This window comes from Pipistrellus hanaki (genome assembly GCF_964339955.1).
Source record: "Pipistrellus hanaki genome assembly, chromosome: 7".
NCBI lineage: Eukaryota > Metazoa > Chordata > Mammalia > Chiroptera > Vespertilionidae > Pipistrellus > Pipistrellus hanaki.
In genome coordinates, this window is record NC_140509.1 from 14119987 (window position 1) to 14139353 (window position 19367).

The window sequence follows — 19367 nt, forward strand, 5'->3', positions numbered from 1 at the left end:
TGCCAGTTATATTTTGCTAATGACTAATGCTTTTAAAATGGTCTTTGGAATCTGTGTGCTAGATTCACGTAAGAAGATGCTTTTCTCAAGACTCTGTCCTCAAACCTAAAGATGACATCATAAAATAGAACCAGGAGACATTTTGGAATCTGAAGTTACCTTAGATATCATTAACCAAAAAGCTGGTAAAAGTTGTGAAGAAGAGCTGCATTTTCACGGCACCTACCCCTCAGCCCCCAGATGTGCGTGCAGTGAGCGTGGGGCAGGTTGATGCTGGAAGAGCATCTGAGCAGATCAGGTGTGTGGCCACCTGCACAGACAGCTCTCCACTGGTTGTCAGCCTCTCTCCACCATCCTCCTGGTGGGAAGCTCAGGAAGGCTAAGCTCCTTGTTTATAGCCAGTTAGTAGCAGGGCAGAATTAGGTCTCGTCACTCCTAATGCAGTATGTTTTTTCTTATACAATTAGAGCCCCAATGAAGGGAATTCGTGCAAGAGTAGGCCTTCCTTCTCCTGGCTGCTAGCGCCTGCTCCCCTCTGGTACCCGGGAGCCCGGGCTTCCCTCTGGCTGCTGGCAGGCACCCAGGAGCCAGGTTTCCCTCGAAGCCCGGCTTCCTATGAAAGGACATCTGGTCTAATTAGCATATTATGCTTTTATTATTATAGATACCATGCTGCAACTCCACCATGGTCATTTAACGCTAATGTTTAAATATTCACTGGATATATTTCCAATAAATGAAAATATAAAACAAATTTATTTCTAGGTACAAATTGCTTTTTGGAATTATATTACAAGAGCATTATCTCTGCATTTTGGGGTTGCAGCATAGTGGAATTGATCTATAGACAAGTCTTCCTCATTTTTTTTTTTAAACATTCACAAAGTATTGGGCCCAACAACTTTCTCAAATTTTACAAATTTGAAGATTCATACCCTCACCCACTTTCTTTAAGTGTGTACTTTCTTTAAATGCTCCCATATTGTTAGTGAGACAATACAAGTATCTGCCCATAACCAAGGATTTCTACCATTAAGAGTTCTACCATGGCCCAAATTATTAGGAAAACCCAAGAATACCCATTGCAGTGGCCACTTCAAAGTAAATCAAATAGATTTCATTATTTTCTCATTAGATTAAATTTTAATTTATTGAATAAGTATGAGTTAGAGCCTACCACACACATATTGAGAATTGGGTCTTAGATAATATGTGGGAGAAAAGAAAATTAGAGTCTATATTTTTTTATTGTTAATGCTCACCCAAGAATATTTTTCCATTGATTTTTAGAGGGAGTGGAAGGGAGGGAGGGATACACACAGAGAGAAACATTGATGTGAGAGAGACACATTGACTGGTTGCCTCCTGCAGACACCTTGCCCCTGTCTGGGGATTGAGCTTGCAGCCAAGGTGCATGCCCTCGCCAGGAATTGAACCCTGGATCCTTCAGTCTGTGGGCCAACACTTTATCTACTGAGCCAAACCAGCTAGCGCTAGAGATTAGACTTTAACTTTCTGGGCCCTAGACTATAATATTGTTGTTTTTTGAGTCCACTTCAATAGCATCCCACTGCAATCAGGACAACCCTTCTCTCTCTCTCCCCTTACTGAGGCTGTCCTATCTATGGTGGTCTCTGTGCTGGCAACATCCACTCATCTTCTAGGTCATGGTCATTTTCCTCAGGAAAGAGTCCCAGATCTTCATCTAGAAGGCTGCTTATCCAGCCTCTAAGCTTTAGCTGAGATTGCCTTATTTCATAGCTTCTGTGAATTTGCTTTCTTCTGCTCTGCTAGATTATAAACTCTTTGAGGGGTTTATTAGAGGGATTTATTTTCTTTTATGCCTAGTGCAGTGGTAGCATCTGATTAAATATTGAACGAAAAAAAAAAGTTTTAGATGAGAAACAATCAGTGCAAGAAGGGCTGGAATATCATGCCTTGTTATCATTAACTGTTCTTTCTAATTTCTTCTCCCAGGGTGTCCCTGTTCTCTGGTGATGAACAGTAATGGGAGAAATCACATTTCAATGTAGCACTTAAAGGGTTAAACCATGTGATAGCATTCTAGGTTGGGATCTACATAATTGCATGATTAAATTTAAGTTCTGCTTAAGAGCCTTACCTATAATGGATTTTGTAACATCTTTGTATTGTGCCACACCTGCATTTCAGTTCATGTAATCCTTTGGATAAAGACATTTGTCACCGAAAGGGCCCAGTTCTTTCTCATTGGCTTGGTTCTCTTGATATCTTAAGCTCTTACCCCCAAACTGAAGATAAAGATCATGGTTGTATAGTCACCACTAGTTCTCGCACTTGCCAACATAAAGGGCAAGACAAACTCCCAGAAGAGCAAAATGAAATTAGAAACCATAAACTGAGTCATAAGCACTTAATGTTTCATATTAGTGTTCCCCAGTGCCTCTTGCAGTTCTAGGGCCACGGGTGTAGCCACGTGGTGGGCGGGCATCCTCACAGTGCTGGTCTGCTGGTGTCACTCTGCTGTGGTCTTCAGCTGCTGATGTTCTGCCTGAGGGCCCAGGGCCTCCTTATGGCTTCCTGAGGAAGTTGGTTCCTCTGTACCTTTTTTTAATCTTTCAGACATCTGGTGCCTGTCTCTGGGTGCTAGGAAATACCTAGTCTATCACACATGTCTCCTTCTTTGGGTTCAGAATGCGGTTATAGCAGTAGAGTAGGGATAGTGTGCTAGGAGATATTGCTGGAGATAATTGCTGCTTTAAACTCAGCGCTGTCCACATGGGCAAACTGCACCTAAAAGGAGAGCTGACTCAGGTGTTAGGTTTGGTGGATTGGACAGGTGTCTAACCTTTGGGCTAAGCATTCTGCTCTTCTGTTACTCAAGTGAACAAGATAGATATAGGTCCCGTCCACCAGGAGCTTACATTTTACTTATATAGTCAGTAAATCGGCAAATAAACATACATACAAGACAATTTTAGATTATAGTGAATGCTTTGAGAAAATGAAGTAGGGTAAATGTGATAAAGGTTTAGGAAGGGAAGAAGCTAATTTTGATTAGAAAGTTGGGAAAGGGATTTTTGAAGAGCTTTGTAGACCTGTGAGCACACATTTCAGGCAGTGAGAAGCTCATGCAAAGGTTCTCGGGAAGGAATGAATGTGGCCTTCATGGGACAGAAAGGTCATTGTAGGTGGGAAGTAGTGAACAAGGGGGATGATACAGAAAGGCAGGCAGGAGCCAGATTATAGAGAGCTTTTAAGGCCCTGATAGGGAGCTTGGGTTGTCCTGATTGCAGTGGGGTGCTATTGAAGGATGTGAAGCAATATGTTTTTTTTTTTTTTAAACCGCTTTGGACGCTGTGTAAAGAACAGATCATTAGGAGACAATGATAGAAGCAGGGTCATCATTTAGGAAGCTACTGCAGAAGCCCAGAAGATAGTTGAGGATGGTAGCATTTCTTTTCTTTCTTCAAAACTTAGATCAAATGCTGGCACCTCTGCCAGGCCTTTTCCAACCTGAGCTGAGACTCAGTGTTCCATACCACTGGTCTGTTGATGACAGTTATTGGTTTACACCTCTGTCTCCTCCATCAGACTTTGAACTTTCAAAGTCTAGCGCCATGTTTTTTGTTTTTTCCTTTTTATCTCTGTACCTCCATTGTCTCATATAGTACCTCTGCTTGGTGATTTTGGTTTGGTGATGAATAAATGAACAGCTCATTAAGTTCTTCAGGGAGTGTGGCCCATTATTATTCTAGCCCTAATATTTTTATAGTACCTATTTGATTGAGTTATCATTAGCTAGCATTTACTGAGTGTGTGTCTTGTGCCAAGTATTGTTCTAATGGGGTTAACTAACATACCTCACAGCAGCTCTATGAGATAGGTGGCTTTGTTATGAAAACTGAGGCTCAGAGAAGCTAAATCACTTGCCCAAAGTTCCACTTACCTCTAGTAAGTGGTAAATATAGGAATTAACTTCAGGTCCACATAGTTCTGCACCACCTTGTGCTCTTGGGAAGCTGACACGTATTTCTATCCAGGCTCTGTTTCCTCCCACTTCAGTACCTAACAACTTCCATTTGTGTAGCTCTTTACCATTAATGAAATGGTTTTACATGGAGCTTTTATTAAAGCCTTATTCTATGAATAGTACATACATTGCAGGCTGGAGAAATTGTTTCTCTGAGAAATGGCTTGCTGAAGGCCTCATCAGTTGTTACACTTGACTGTGAGTTCCAGGTTCTTAGCAGGCAGTCACCCTCATCCTCACCAAGCCAGGCATGTTGCTAACAGTCTAACTGACATGTGTCTTAAGGGACTAATTTATTTTCCTTCTCTCCATTGGATATTACTTAGGATCCTTAGAGACAATATATTTATTAAAAGGAAGCATCAGGAGTATCTGAATTGTACTTTAAAATGCAGTGTAATCATTTTAATGATTATGTATTTTTGAGCATATGTATTCAAGGTAACATTTGTAGGAGTATCTTGAAAAACAACTTGCCAGAAATGTAGGTTGACAATGATCTTATCAGCAGTCACCTGGCCAAATAGTTGTTCTCACCAGCTCCAGTCTGATTCTGTATGCCCTTGGCAAACAACGCTCCTCCTGTGAACATTGAGAGGACCTCAGCCAGTTTGGCCAGTGGGGCCTGGGCTGCATGTGAGTCTTGCTGTCCTAGGCCTGAGCCCCCTGTGTTTGCATGGATACATTTATTAGTGTAATCCTTTTAGAAGTAGGAAGGCACAACGAAGGAGTACGTGTCTCAAATTACTGTTTTATTCAAGGGCCAAGTGGCCACATGATTCTTTAATGTGAAGCAAGTTGGGAGGGGCTGGGTGGTGTGGCTCTGAATGGGAAGGAGAAAGAACCCATGAGAAGCTCAGTGACTGTGAGCAGGAAGAGTGGCACTGCAGGTGCCGTCAGTGTGGAGAAATGTAGGACGTGGAGAGTGGGAATTACGTGAGGTCTCGTGCTCTATGATCACTGTGGTCCTACTCAACTGTAGCCATCTGTGTCTTAAGGAACTGAAATAACCACACACAATGACAGAAGTTAGAAGTACTGTTCTACTTTGGTGGTGCAGGGTTTTAATCTCTGAAGTTATTGGAAAGTCTTGTCCTGTCTTCTTCCTTTCAGATCTCTTGGGCAGGATAGCCAAGTAAATTTGCTGCTACCATGCACACGTGTGATCGGGAATTGTGTTTAGTGGATATACTGGTTACCATCTTTGTGAAGAAATGGTGCAGATCCTGTGTGTAGGCACTGTTTCACATCTGTGCAGCTGTGGCAGCCACCGTGGCAGGAAGAGCAGCATTCATGTCCTGCCTGTGCTGGCTTTGAGAAATAAAGCTCAGTAAAACCCTGTAAAGGGCTGGTGGTCCCCTTGTCATATTATTGCTTAAACTGTTAGCAGCATCCATTGATCATTTTCTTATAGGTCTCTGGCTTCTGTCAGCTGGGATCTCTGTATTAAGCAAAGATGCTTTAGTTTTATTATGCTTTCAGAAGAAACAGAGGGGTCATGTTCCAAGAAAAATTAATTTCTTGAGTTCCAAAAACTTGTCTTTACAATTTCCCCCTATCTGGAATAGGATATGCATAGTTAATATCTAATTGGGATAAGGCTGCATTTCCAACATAATGTCTCACTAATGTTTCCATTTGTAGCCTGCCTTTAGGTCTCTGCCCAGAGGAAATCTTAGCTTCTTTCTCTCATTCTTTTCCAAAACATCATCTTCCTCATTTCAGTTTTATATTTAGTTACAGCTTTACAAACGTGTATATATGTAAGTGTGTGCATACATGTATGCATATCTTTTCTCTTTATTAGTTGCCCAAGAACCTCTCTCACCCCCTTTTATCTTTTGCATTGGGCTGTGGGCACAATGATCACAATAGGGAGCTGACTTTGAGTGAAATATTCAATCTACAGGTCTAACCCAGGGGCAAGTTAGGCATGAGATTTGGTATAATAGATGCTCTGGTGGTATATTTTGATATTTAAACATGGTGGGCACCCACCCAGGGCTTTAAACAGAGAGTTGGTGTATATTGTACTCAGCAGTATTAAAAGCAACAACAATGTTTTACATATATTATCAGTTTAAGCAGTATTTTCATTCCTTTTTTTCTTTTTTTTTCACTTCAATTTATACAGACATATTCCAGGAATACTCCCAGTGAAGGCTATCAGATTCTTTCTAGGGCTTTGTTTATTTTGCTAAGGATTTGCTTTTTAACTGTGTAAAAAACAGTTGGAAAAGACAGCCGATACAGAAGAGTCAGGATTGTGAACCTGTTTTAATGAATAAGAAAACGTAGGCACCAGGAGATTTCTGAAACTAGAAATCAGGGTCCCAGGAAAGTGAAACCTGACAGGGTGGTTCAGGTGAGGAGCAGTGGCGGATGTGGGGGAAAAGGTTGAGAATAATAATACATCTTTGGAGCTGTCACCAAGATGACTGGTGTGAAAGGAAAATGGTTTTTGTTGAGCGTCACTGAGGACCCAGCTAAGGAGAGAGATAATTGGGAGAGCCAGTCAGCTCAATTATGTGATATTCTCCTGCCGTGGTCACAGTCTGTGAAGAGGTGTGGGCTCTGATGTGGTGGGTCATCAGTGGGAACAACAGTTTCTCATAGGACTCGGTACAAGTCAGGGGAACCAGGAAGATAGTGAGCCAGGTACCAACATGAGGGAATGTTCTGGAAGTTTGTAGGTTATGATAAAGATGGAAGAACTTCTGAAGAGAAGTTGGCTCATTCTGTGGCCTTGGAGGATGAGCTGAGCGGCAGCCAAATGAAACGGTTAGGAGGAAAGATCTGGGCCAGTGGTCGCCAAAATCATTAGTCAACAGAGCCAAATATCAACAGTACAACGACTGAAATTTCTTTTGAGAGCTGAAAACTGACTTCTGCACATGGGCCACGAAGTTTCTATCACACTGTATGTACGCGCCCACACGTGGTATTTTGTAGAAGAGCCACACTCAAGGAGCCAAAGAGCTGCATGTGGCTCATGAGCCACAAGTTTGCCAACCACTGATCTGGGCAAATCCAAGTTTCAGTTCAGTGGGAAGTAGGAGCATCCAATGGAAAGGCTGAGGGTAGTGCTCTGTGAATGCATCTCAGGCTTCCCCCGACCCGTCTTGGAGCTGACCAGATGAGCTTGTACTTTTGTTCTTGCTCAGTTTCATCACGGCACTTTCACCTCCTCTTTCTAGTTTGTAGGGTTATTTTGTGGCTCTGAATCTTCATCCAGAGTGCTGGCTAGTCCTTCCAACTTTGTCTCATCTTGAAGCTTAAACAGGTTGCGTTTGTTCTTCCAGACTTTGATGAAGATGCTGGACGTAATTAGGACTCTAATATCCTTGGATACATGCCTGTGTACCTCTCTCAAAGCTGACCCAGATCCACATCAACGGCCACTTTCTGGTTGGCCTTTATCTACCTCTAAATCACATTAGAGATAAGGCCTTATCTTGCTTAGGTCAAAATGTGCAATAGGCAGATGAGCTTGCTCTTAATCTATTGCTATATTAATCCTAAGAAGCAAGTTTTAGTGAACCCCTTCTGCTTTCCAATAGTCACAAAAGGTAGGTGATGAATGTGAAAAGTTCATTGTAACACAGACTACTGAAATTGACTTGAGGATTTTTATTGGACTGCAAGCAAGTCAATAACAACAATGGCTCCAAAACAACTGCCGATGGTCCCCAGCTTACACTGGTTCAACCTAGAATGTTTCAACTTTATGACGATTTGAAAGCAATATGCATACAATAGAAACCATACTCTGTCAATTAGAAGCCAGTATTGTGGGGTATAATTCATCTTGGAGGAGAAACTTGAATACATTTAAAGAAGCAAATTGCTCTCCCTTATCTCCTTACCTCTCTTGGGTTTTAATTTCCTCTTTAGCATGTTTGTTCTGCTCCTTGTATTTGAAAAACATTCTTGATAGGGAAGATTACATCAAAAACAGTGTTGGGTAATTTTCCTTTATAACTGTCATCAGTAAGAATGATGTTCCTCGTTCTCAAACTTTGTTGTACATTAGTATCACCTGGGGAGCTCGTTAAATGCACAAGTGTCCAGGCTTCACCCCTGAGCCAGAAAGTACCAGGTGGAGCCTGCCTAACTCAGTGCTGCAGGCCCAAGGCCAATTACCCCAGGCTTACCTTGTTCATCCAGAGGCAATCCTGATCCAGCCAGGGGCGTCTCGGGAGCCTCATTTTCAAGGTCAGATGATGTGTGGGGGCAGCTAAGTGCCCTCAGCTGCTTCTCAGTTTCCTGAGGGCACCACCCTTGTATCCATTTCAACTGCTGTTTTACCTCCACACCCTTCCCCGTGTGCCCAGTCCTGGACTGGACTTCTGCCCTGTTTCTATAATGATGCTGTCAGAGGGAGATTTTAAACCCGCATGTATGATTATGTCACGCCACACTTAAAAACACCTCAGCCACCTTTCATTGCACCTCTGTGTGGCCCAGCAGGTTCTGCATAGCCTGGCTCCTCTCTGCCTGCTCTCCCTTTCTCATGCCATATTCTTTTGAACCTTGTGTTAGTAATCTAACCAAACTGGCTTTCTCAACTCCCCCCTTCCCCTGCCCCGCCCCAAACTATACTGTCTCAGTCCCAGGAACTTGACACATTCTGTTTGCTTTTCCTTAAGTTCTATCCCTCATCTACTCAATCTACTAGACTTCTGCTTACCATTCAGTTTTGGTTTAATCATTACATCTTTAGAGGAACCTTCCCTGACCCCCAGACATGGTTGGAGTCTCCCCCGTACATTTTTATGGTGCCAAGGATATCTCATTGTTTCCTTTTATCACAGTTGTATGATTGGTTGGTTAACATCAGTCTCACCTGCCAAACTGAAAACTCTATGAGGGCTTTCATATCCCTTTGAATGAATGGGTGAATGAATGGGAGACAATTCTTAGAACCATGGGCACCATCATCTATCCAATAGCAGGGCTCACCTTGCCCAGGACCTTCTTTAACACCTTGGATGTTGATATCAAACTGATTTGAGCCTGCATTTATTATACCCATTTCAATACTGTGATTTGAATTAAGAATCACTTCCATTGGCCAATACCACATCCCACTTGTATCTCAAGTTAAGGTTCTACCTGTGTGTAGCTTATTCCCCATTCTGCTGGCTTTACTTCTGAGATCCAGGGTAGGCCAAGGCTCAGGGCAGGTTACGTGTGACATGTGCTATAACCCTTTGTTTCTTCTTTTGGGTTTTCCTTTTAAGTAATAATAATAAAAAAATCCCTTCATTTTCTGTAAGAGTTATGAGTTCCATTCAGCCAAAGGTTGGAGAAACTTGAAAGGCCCTTCTCATTACCTTGTCCTAATAGTTCAACTTCCCTCTGGTTTTACTTCTAGCATTTTGTTACAGGTTATGATGTCATAGGCTATCCTTATCACTTCTCATTCTCTTGCCTGCTATTGTCTCCTAAGTTTCTCTTCTCATAATCTGTTGTCATGCCCTGTATACCCTACATAGCATGCCATTTTAGCCAGTTTGCTGCTCTCCCCCCCCCCCCCCAAATTCGAGTTTAAAGTTCTGTGACTCAGTTGGGTTGGCTTTCTGCCAAATGATTCAGCCACCTTGGTCTGTGTGAGAAAGTTCATTGAAAAATCCAGTGTAGTTAAAAAGGTTATTAGAGAGGACACAGACTTTAACATTTAGTATTTAGTCTAAGTTGTTTTGAAATGGGAATTAATGTCCATGTGAATGTGAGTATATATTATGAATGACAGAAGTAGTTGAGGATAGGAAACTGTAACTCTTGCCTCTCTCTGTAAACAGTATTGACTTTACTTGACCCTGGTAGCAATTGAGAGGCATGATCTTAAACTAGTAGACTCTGTTCACTGTAAATACCCCAGTTTTCTCAAGAAATAGTTGAGGTCTACAGAGCCTGATATGAGTACTGATTAAGAGAAAGGTGTGGAGGAGTAGAAGGGGAGATGTGGATCTCTCTAGTTGCTCCTGCTCCCCAAGTGGAGCAGGTGCTCACTGCAGGCACCCTGAACTTGGGCAGAAGTCACACTACTCAGAAGCCTGCTGGTAGCACAAACAGGAAGCAGCCTTTGGGTGCTGGTGTAGGCTCTGCCGTGTAGACTTGTTTTCTCTGTCTGCGCATGGAGTTCAGCACCGTGTCCACAGTGCCTCGTTGTGAGTGTTCCTGAGGAAGGCAGGCCTTTCTTCACACCCACACACGTTTATCTGAAGTATTTACAAAAGGGGGCCTGCTTGGAGCTACCACTGAGTTTCTACGTGTACCTTTCACTGGGCCTCTGTAAAGCTCTCTGACTACTCTGCCTCCCACTCGCGCCCTTCAGACTTATTAAAAAAGACTTCTACAGGTCTTCCCAGAGTCAGTTCATTTCCTTTTTTTCTTACCATCTGCACTCCCCATTTCTCTCTTATTATGACCTCAAGTGTTTGGAGTTCACTTATGCAAACATGAAATGTAGGTTTTCAGTCATTTGCAAGTATGGCTGCTCATAGAGCCCATGACTCTTTGCATATCACTTCAGAAAATGCCCAGCCACTCCTTCCTTTTCCCCAGACCACTTATTATCCTCAGCTCTAGTCCAACCCAGAGAAGAGAGCTTGCTCTCCTCATACCCACAGGAGGAAGTCAATGGTTGTCTCCATTTATGCAAAGACAGCTTGAGAGATGGGAACCCTTCCCCAATTAGCATCTTTGAACATCCCCTGGGCATGTTGCCTTCTGCACTTTTATGCTTTGGAGATTTATAGAATGGAAAGTAGATGCAACCAATCTCCAGGCAGCCAAAGCCGAAGGAACACCACCTTAGAGGAAGGACACACAAAGTCCACTCTGGCATTGGTGTTCTGTGGTTCATCTCTATCTTCACAGCTTTTTTTTTAAAGACACAAGTACATGCTTTGGAAGTTTTGAGTTCATTGTTTTACATCTACTTCCCCAACTGTTGTGTGAGATTTTTCAAGGCAAGAAATACCTTCTGCTTCTTATCTATCTCTTAAACATCACACTGCCATGTGGGCATCCAGGAACTGTTTATCTCAACAACAACAGGTGATTTGCTGATTCACCAGAATAACATGTAAAAAGTTTCCCCTTCAAAAGTCCTGTACATGAGGCAGTGGAGACCATTTGTACTTTGTATATGAGAAAGGGAGAGCCAGTCAAGCCTTGCCTGCCACTTAGTGAGTTAGGAGAGAAACTGCCAAGTGTGGGCAGGCTCTGGACTTTGGTGGGTGTCCTTTCAGAACACAAGCCAAGTGGGGTGGTCCCATGCAGTCAGTTTTGGGATTATCAGTGTCTCTGACAGACTGCCTCAGTTGGAATGATTGCTGAAGGGATTCCTTAGGTCAAATGACTGCTTTTTATTTAAGTTGAACTCTCAGTAGCTAGATTTGGTCTGTTCTTAAAGAGAAAGCCACGGTTTCTTTGGGGAGTGTGCTCTTGCAGATTTGAGGTGTCACTAAAGTGCCTGCCCTTCCATGCCCAGTGGTAGTCCTTAGCATGCGTTCACAGGTGGAGCTGGGGGCTCTTTTCTCATTGGCTTTATCTCCAAGCTCCCTAGGTGCTCTGCTCTGCCCTCGGTCTACTGCTTCTTTCTCTTCTTTCCCATTTAGTCATGTTGATTAGTCACATCCTGCCTGTGAGACAGCAGGCCCATAATCTAGGAAAGACCTGATTTTTTCCCCCCTCTGTTTGTTACAGTTCAACTCCCTTTAAATCCCCCTTTTTAGGCGCTAGGAGAGAAGTTTGGGGAGAAATAGGGGTGGAGTCCTACTGAAATGCTCATGTGGTATTTAATATTGCAGCTTTCCCAGGGACTAGTGCCATAAAACCCCAACACCAAGGGTTTTGTTTTTAAGTTTTCATATTTGAATCTCTATATAGTATAGTATAGTATAGTCATAAAAATAGCATTGATACTGCTTCTGAAGATTGCCATGAAAAAAACAATGAGTTATAGTTTATAAAACACCATAAACATACTTTAATAGCAGTTTTCATCTCTTTTGAAAATTTAAGTGATCCTCTCAAAACTTATGGGTGCTTATAGTTAATGAAAGCCACCCAGAATGTAGCATCAAGACTATGATTGACCCCACTATCCCCTGAGACACGAAAATCAAGAATATTCTTCTAGGTTGGAGTGGTAGGACATGGTGTGCCCTCCATATTTCTGCCAGCTGGAGAAGACAAACTACTCAATGTAACTCTGGATGGGAAGACTGAAAGAGTGGATTATACTGGCTCTTTGGGGCCTGGGGTTGAGATGAAGACAGTTTCTGGTTTGTTAGAGGTTAATTGGTAGATTTGTCTCAGAGCTGGGCCCTGTACTCTTCCCTATTAATAACCTTGGGATTGACTGGTGCTGCCTAAAAACATCTGTCACCTGCTCTGACTCATCCAAGTTAAGAGTGAATCTCAGAAGTCTCAGGTTTCTTCAGGAAGTTGAGATCAGAAATCCTTTATGAGATCAGGTTGAGGTGAATTTTCTCTTCTGTAAGCATGAATCATTGTCTACAACAAAGCAAACATGCTGTAATCGTATATTTATAATGGAGTGATATTTTCTTGGTGATTGGGCATTTGGAAGTCAAGATATTTTATAGCCATATTTTCTCCACTAACATTTTGGAAAAAGTTAAAGTGTACAGTCTTAGAAAATACACTAAAGGAGATTAAGATTTCTTGGTCTTGGGTAAACCAAGACTAAGAAAGAACACGATTAAGGTTAAAAGTTTGCAATGGCTACTGACATGACTAATACACATATATTCTCCAAATAGTGAATTTCAAAACCATAGGAAGCTTCCTAAAAATGGTCGTCTGCTAGAGTTAGAGTTCATGGGCTGGAAACCTAAACACAGAATGAAAGTTCAGTGTAAGTTTTAACAGTGGTGGACATTTATTGGGTTCCTTCCATGTGCTAAGTTTGTTATTACATTATCTCATTTACTCTTCATAGCAACTTTAGTGGGGAGATTTATCTCCATTATACAGATTAGGAAGCTTGAAGCTAAGGTAGGTTATATAATTTGTCCAACATCTCTCACCCAGACCAGAAATGAAATGGTGGAGCTGGAATTGATGACTGATGGTTCCTTCACAGGATATTAGGGAAGGCCTAGAGCCGTGGCTGGCAAACTGCAGCTCGAAAGCCACATGCAGCCCTTTGGCCCCTTGAGTGTGGCTCTTCCACAAAATACCACGGTCTGGGCGAGTCTATTTTGAAGAAATGGTGTTAGAAGAAATTTAAGTGTAAAAAATTTGGCTCTCAAAAGAAATTTCAATGTTTGTACTGTTGATATTTGGCTCTGTTGACTAATGAGTTTGCCGACCACTGGCCCTAGGGTGTCTAGAGACCATTACTTGTTTGTTAAGATTGCTCTCCCACACAAGGAATATGCTCAGTAATATTGTAACAACTGTATGTGGTGTCAGTTGGGTACTAGCCTTATTGGAGGGATCACTTTGTAAGTTATATAATGTCTAATCACTATATTGTACATCTGAAATTAATATAATATTTCATGTCAACTGTAATTGAAAAATTTTTTTAAAAAGATTTCTGTCCCCTTTAAAATTACTTATACTAAAACCTAGTGATCACGTGGCAGTTCTTGTGTTCTACTTTACTTTAGTAACTCTCTCTTCTTAAGTAGGTCATTATTATAGAATCTTAAGATGGTGATGGTGTCCTTGAAAGAGATTGGCTGGACTACATCTTGTCCTCTGAGAGACAAAGCACCCCAAAAACGCAGAGAGATCTCAGTTGTTTAGGGATAGTGAGAAGTTATTTTTGCTAATCTTGGACATCTGCAGGAAGGACCCCCACTAAGTAAAACTATCCTTTAATAGACTGTTCTGACAGTCAGGAAGTTTATGTAGAAGCTAAAACCTCACCGACACAACTGTCTTTATAGGGGAAGTTAGAAAATGACTAATTACTACTTCTTGTAAAATTCCATTATTCACTCAAGCCACCGTGGAAACTTCATTCACTGGTTGTTCATTGAGTACCTACTGTGTGCCAGGCATTATACTGAATTATGCTGAATCTGACCTTGAAAATCTTCACGAAAAACATTAGGCAACCCAGCCACAGTGAATAGTTTAGAGTGATATTTTTAACTTTTTTGAATAATGATGATTTGCACACACTTTATATTACTTAATGCTTACACAACTCTCTGAGATATTATCAAACCTGTTTCACAGATGAGGAAATTAAAGCTCAGCAACATTAAGAAACACACACACAGCAGGGCCTTGATGAGGTGCCCTCCTAAAGAGAATAAATTTCAATATAGTACTTCCCAGTTATACAAATGGTTTTACTTATATTATCTCATCTAATTTTATAAATAGAATTGTAGTAGTTGTTATTATATCCATTTTACAGGTAGCAATAATCACTGCTAGATATTATATACTTCATATTGCCAGGAGTGTCAGATGGCTTATCATGTGAGGCCTACTTCATGTACTGCTCACAACAACCCTAATAAGTACCATTACTCTCATTTTCCAGATGAGCATTGAGGCATCCAATGTTTAAGTGCTTTGGTTAGTGCATCGGGGAGCTCTACCCAGCCAAGTACACATAAACCCCCTTGCTGTATTCGCTTTACTATGTTATGCTGCCTCATTTCCACGCGGGGAAACTGAGGTACAGAGAGCATGCTAACACAGCCTAGGACATACAGCTTATATAAAGAGCAGAGCTGGACTCCAACTCAGATCCTTTACTCACTGTTTTCCTGGCACTGGGCCTTTCTGCACGAGGAGAACTGGGTGATGTGGGACTAATTTGAAACCTACAGCAAATGTATTAACTCCGATGCAGATGTGTTTTAACCATGCAACTATCCTGTGTCACCAAGAGTTTTGTTTTTTTTTCCCCTAGAGAAAGGTTGTATCTTTCATCCAAGTTAAGTTCCCCAATTCCTATGTGATATAACTTTAATAATTTTAGTCACTCTTTACATTTCTTTGTATTTTCCCCCCATTTGGGGGCATGGTGCCCCAATACTACTGGGGACTGCATGGCACAGGAGAGGAATGGACATTCAGGCCACACTGCTTTGCTCAGGAAGTCACCTGGTGACAGTAGAGTAGAACTCAAACCCAAATGTGAGTTCTCTGTGTGCCCACCTCGGCGCTGTGGTTCTTGACCCTGGTGTCCACTGAAAATGTTTCCTGAACGAAGGCCTTGCCTTTATTAGGTTGCTTCTGGTGCTGTAAGGAATGTGTCTTTTCCCATCTGAAGATCATTTCCCATGTCTCTGAATAGTGAATTACATTAACGTTAAAGCAAGGAAGTCAGTATCAGATACATAACAAGGACCACTCACTCAGATTTGAAATGCTGCCAATCTATACAATCTCAGCCTTGAACATTTTAAAGAGCAAATCCTTTAGATTTCTGAAGGAAAAGTTTATGGTCACCGTTTACAATATACTTTTATCCAAATTGCAAACTCAGGTAAATGTTTCTTAAAATGGAATAGGGTGAAATTTTTCTATATATTTGTTGATAGAGTAAATATCAGATAAATATCCAGATGTATTTAATTATTTTGACTCAAGAAAAGTATGTCCTATTTAGACAGTCTTTAAATAAATTGTTTCTGAATTGAACAAATAAACAAGAAATAGCTGAAATTAAATGACTTCGTAGAGAAAAATCGAGAGTATTTAAAAAGAGGAATCATCTCAGAAAAATCTGTCTTGTTATTCTCATTTTTATTTTTAGAAATAAACTTTAATTGACTATCCAAATATTTTAATCACTTTTGAAAAATAAGCTTTTCATATTCAAAGGCTGACAGGCAATGTGGGAATAATTTTAAACCTATTGCAAATTTATTAACTCCAATGCATATGTGTTTTAACCATGGGACTACCCTAGTGTTGTGAAGAGTTTTTTTAAAGAGAAAAATTAATACTTATTGAGTGCCTTCTATGCTAGTCCTCTATTCATAATTTTCTCCTGTAATATCACATCTCTGTGATGTAGATATTATTATTCCTCTACCCCTTTTACAGATGAGAAAACTGAGACTCAGAGTCACTGAGTAATTAACCCAAGATTACAGTTAGAAAGTAGAAGCCTCAGAGCCTGAACCTAATTCTGTACATTCCAAAATCCATAGATATTCTAATATAAAAGCTGTCTTGTGAATGGGCTGGAATATTAGAATTTTAAAAATTAACATTTTTAAAATGAACAAAAATGTTTGAAATTAGAAAAAAAATGTTAAGAGAAATGTGCTTGTGATTCTGTTTGATTAGCCCTCAAGTCAGAACAAAACAGTTTGAGATATACACTTTTCTGCCCTGGAAACATAGAGCAAATTTACGTTTTTTTCTTATGAAGACTAAAGCTCTTGCTAAATCCACTTGGGCCTTGATTTGAGTTTGTTACTCCAAGAAACACAATAGAGATCCCCCCAAAACCGTTGATGGTCAGCAGTGAGCCCTAACAAGTTGGTTGCTCATGATTTTTATTATTATAGTGATTGTAGGTAACACTAGGTCACATTCCCAACACGTGACACCTTTATTAAAACAGATTCCAATAGGTTGAAAGACATGTCCCAGTTCTCCTGTTTTAGATCATTTTTCTTATTGTCTGGATGGTGATGAGGCTTTTCAGTTCTTCAGAGCAGCTGGCTTTGAAATTAAGTTTTGCCTTTTTGTAAAGGTTATTTTTTGGAGTCATTTTTCCAGGAGAACACTATACCCAGCTCCCCTCCATTTTACTCTCCTCACATGCTGCCTACCCTGTTCTCATCTCTGCTCCCACGTCCATGCTAGTAGGTGACATCCCTCCGACCTGCTAACATGGTGGCATCACACACTCTGAAAGCCGGAAAGCAGGTCTGAGACAGTAGCTGGGTAGGTCGCAGTGGAAAGCAGCAGTCTGCTTGTTCCTTAACTAAGTTAATTGTTCAAAGGATTTTTAACCGTTCAAAGAAGTAAGGAATACATGTTCGCTGGAGTAAATGAAGAAGCACAGAAAGCAAATAAAATGGAATTCAGCTTTGTAAAAATAACTAAAGCAGATAGTTTTCTAATGTCGGTTAGACGTTCTAAGTAGAACGTCTACTTTCACCCTATTCCATTTATGTGAGAGACAAATCGTGCTCCCCTGTGATTCATTTTGTTACATTTATTGACACCCAAAGCCTGTCTAGCTTTGTGCTATACAGGGCCTGAGGGGAGGGGGCTGTTGGGAATAAGTAGACTGTGTGTGTGTGTGTGTGTGTGTGTGTGTGTGTGTGTGTGTGTGTGTTTTTCCTCCTGTTTTATCCTGTCTGGGTTGTGTGTTCTTAGGTCACAGCAGCTGGTATACTAAAGATTTTTTTCTTTTTTCCCCAGACCCCAGGCAGGCACAGTCTTCCCCACCGTGGTCCTATGACCAGTCTTACCCCTCCTACCTGAGCCAGATGACTTCCCCGTCCATTCACTCCACCACCCCGCTGTCTTCCACACGGGGCACCGGGCTCCCTGCCATCACCGACGTGCCCAGGCGCATTTCAGGTAAAGACCACACTTCAACTCAGAACTCACTCCCGTGCAGGGGTGGGCATGGGCTTGCAGGATGGGCCACGTCTGTCTTGCCTGTGCTCACAGTAACTCTCTGAGACGCATGTGGGCCAGGGTTTGACAACGGGCAGACCGGGTCTTCTGATTTAGGGGGTTAGCACATAGTCTCCCAATTTAAGTCAGAAACCCTCCAGAGATGGCACATTTTCTAAGGTGATTGCATGCCACCAGTTTTCGCCCTGCTGCACTGTACTCCCCGATGGGGCCCAACCCCCTATCACCAGGGCCTTCTCCTGAGGGTCTCCTGCCAGGCCTTCCTCTGCTTATTCCTTTCTTTTCCTAACACCTGCCTGTGAGCCAGAGGACAGAGGTATGGCACAGCCCCCCCAGTACTAAAGGCTGTTAAGTCCCAGGAGTCCAAGCTTACCAGCTTCAGGAGAGAGAGCAACTACACACTTAAGCTCCTTTTCACAAACTACCCTGTTTCCCCGAAAATAAGACAGTGTCTTATATTAATTTTTTCTCCCAAAGCCAAAGTTGCGCTAGGTCTTATTTTCAGGGGATGCCTTATCTTTCCATGCATTAGGTCTTATTTTTGGAGGATGTCTTATTTTCGGGGAAGCGCAGTAGTTACTTGAGGTGCAGGGAGGCCTGCAAGAGTCTTAAAAGGCCACGCGTGGCTTCTGAGTGGCCAGCTCCCCCCAGGGCAGGCTTTCTGTGAACCACGGAGCGCACTGCTATTGCTCTCCATGTGGCTGCCCCAGTGCTCGCACGTCCACTCTGCCACAGCCACCGCAGAGACCCGTGGCTCGCGGTGGGAGTGCGTGGGGTAAACGGCCTCTCCCTCCTGGGGAATCCCTCATAGAGAGTCAGGACGTGCCCATGAAGACTTCCAACTCACAAGTCCACCTCACGGCTCTTGGCCAGCCCCGTGAGTCCTGTGAATAAGAAATAAATCTCTCAGCACACCCCACCGCACATATAACGGCACTGCCCGCCCCAGAGATAGTCGCCTCCAGGACATATAGCCAGATCCTATCGATCAGACACTGCTCAGCGGTCGGGCTCCAGGCACCTGTGTGACTCCTGGCCAGGTTAATGCCTTTCTTTCTTTCTCTCTCTCTCTCTTTGTGTTTCTGTCTCTGTCTCTCTCCCGCTCTCCTTTCCCGCAAAGCTCGACGCCGTTACTCACTCCGCTGAGTTGCACCACTGCCAAGCTGAAGCTCCACCAGCAGGCTTGCAGGTTTTGATTAGCTCAGTCTCCTTTGTTTCTTTCACCTGGGGAGGAGGGAAGGGTTTGCTTCTCCAGCAAATAGCAGGCCAGGGCTCTCTGGTCCCAGGGCCTTCACATTTCCTGCCACAGATGGACTCCCATGGGGGTGAGTAGGCAAAGGGATGGAGGGAGAACTGTGCCATGCCTTGCATTCCGACTGCCGGGTTCCTGAGTCACATGCTCTTGATGGGGGAAAGGCAAAGGCGCTGTGTGCAGAATCTTGCTGTCATTTCCCTCGATGGGAATGACTGGCTCCTCCAGGCAAATGCCGCTGAAAGACACAGGGAAGGACAAGGAGGCACAGGGTTATGATGAGGCAGGCCGGGGTGGCGCCAGGGACAGTGTTGGACGGTGTCGGATCCCTTCTGGTTACCCCTCTTGTGTGTCATTTTAGGTGCTCTATGTTGCACAGGCCAATGGACACTGTGGCAGGACGGGTTTGTGCCAGCTTGCTTCTGTTAGGGTCCTCTGGGTTCCCTCTTGTGTGGCCGAGGCAGGCTTGTCATTTGTCCTCTGGCA

At 42.6% G+C, this 19367-nt stretch overlaps 1 protein-coding gene across 3 annotated transcripts in view; it reads left to right on the top strand.

The window, feature by feature from the left end:
* RUNX2 (RUNX family transcription factor 2) overlaps window positions 1-19367 on the top strand; it is a 222534-nt gene that overhangs the window by 170016 nt on the left and 33151 nt on the right. For all 3 annotated transcript variants that reach the window (XM_084889810.1, XM_084889811.1, XM_084889812.1), the window contains one exon: window positions 17408-17569. In XM_084889810.1, the coding sequence (XP_084745936.1) occupies window positions 17408-17569 (162 nt within the window). The remainder of the gene's footprint in view (window positions 1-17407; window positions 17570-19367) is intronic.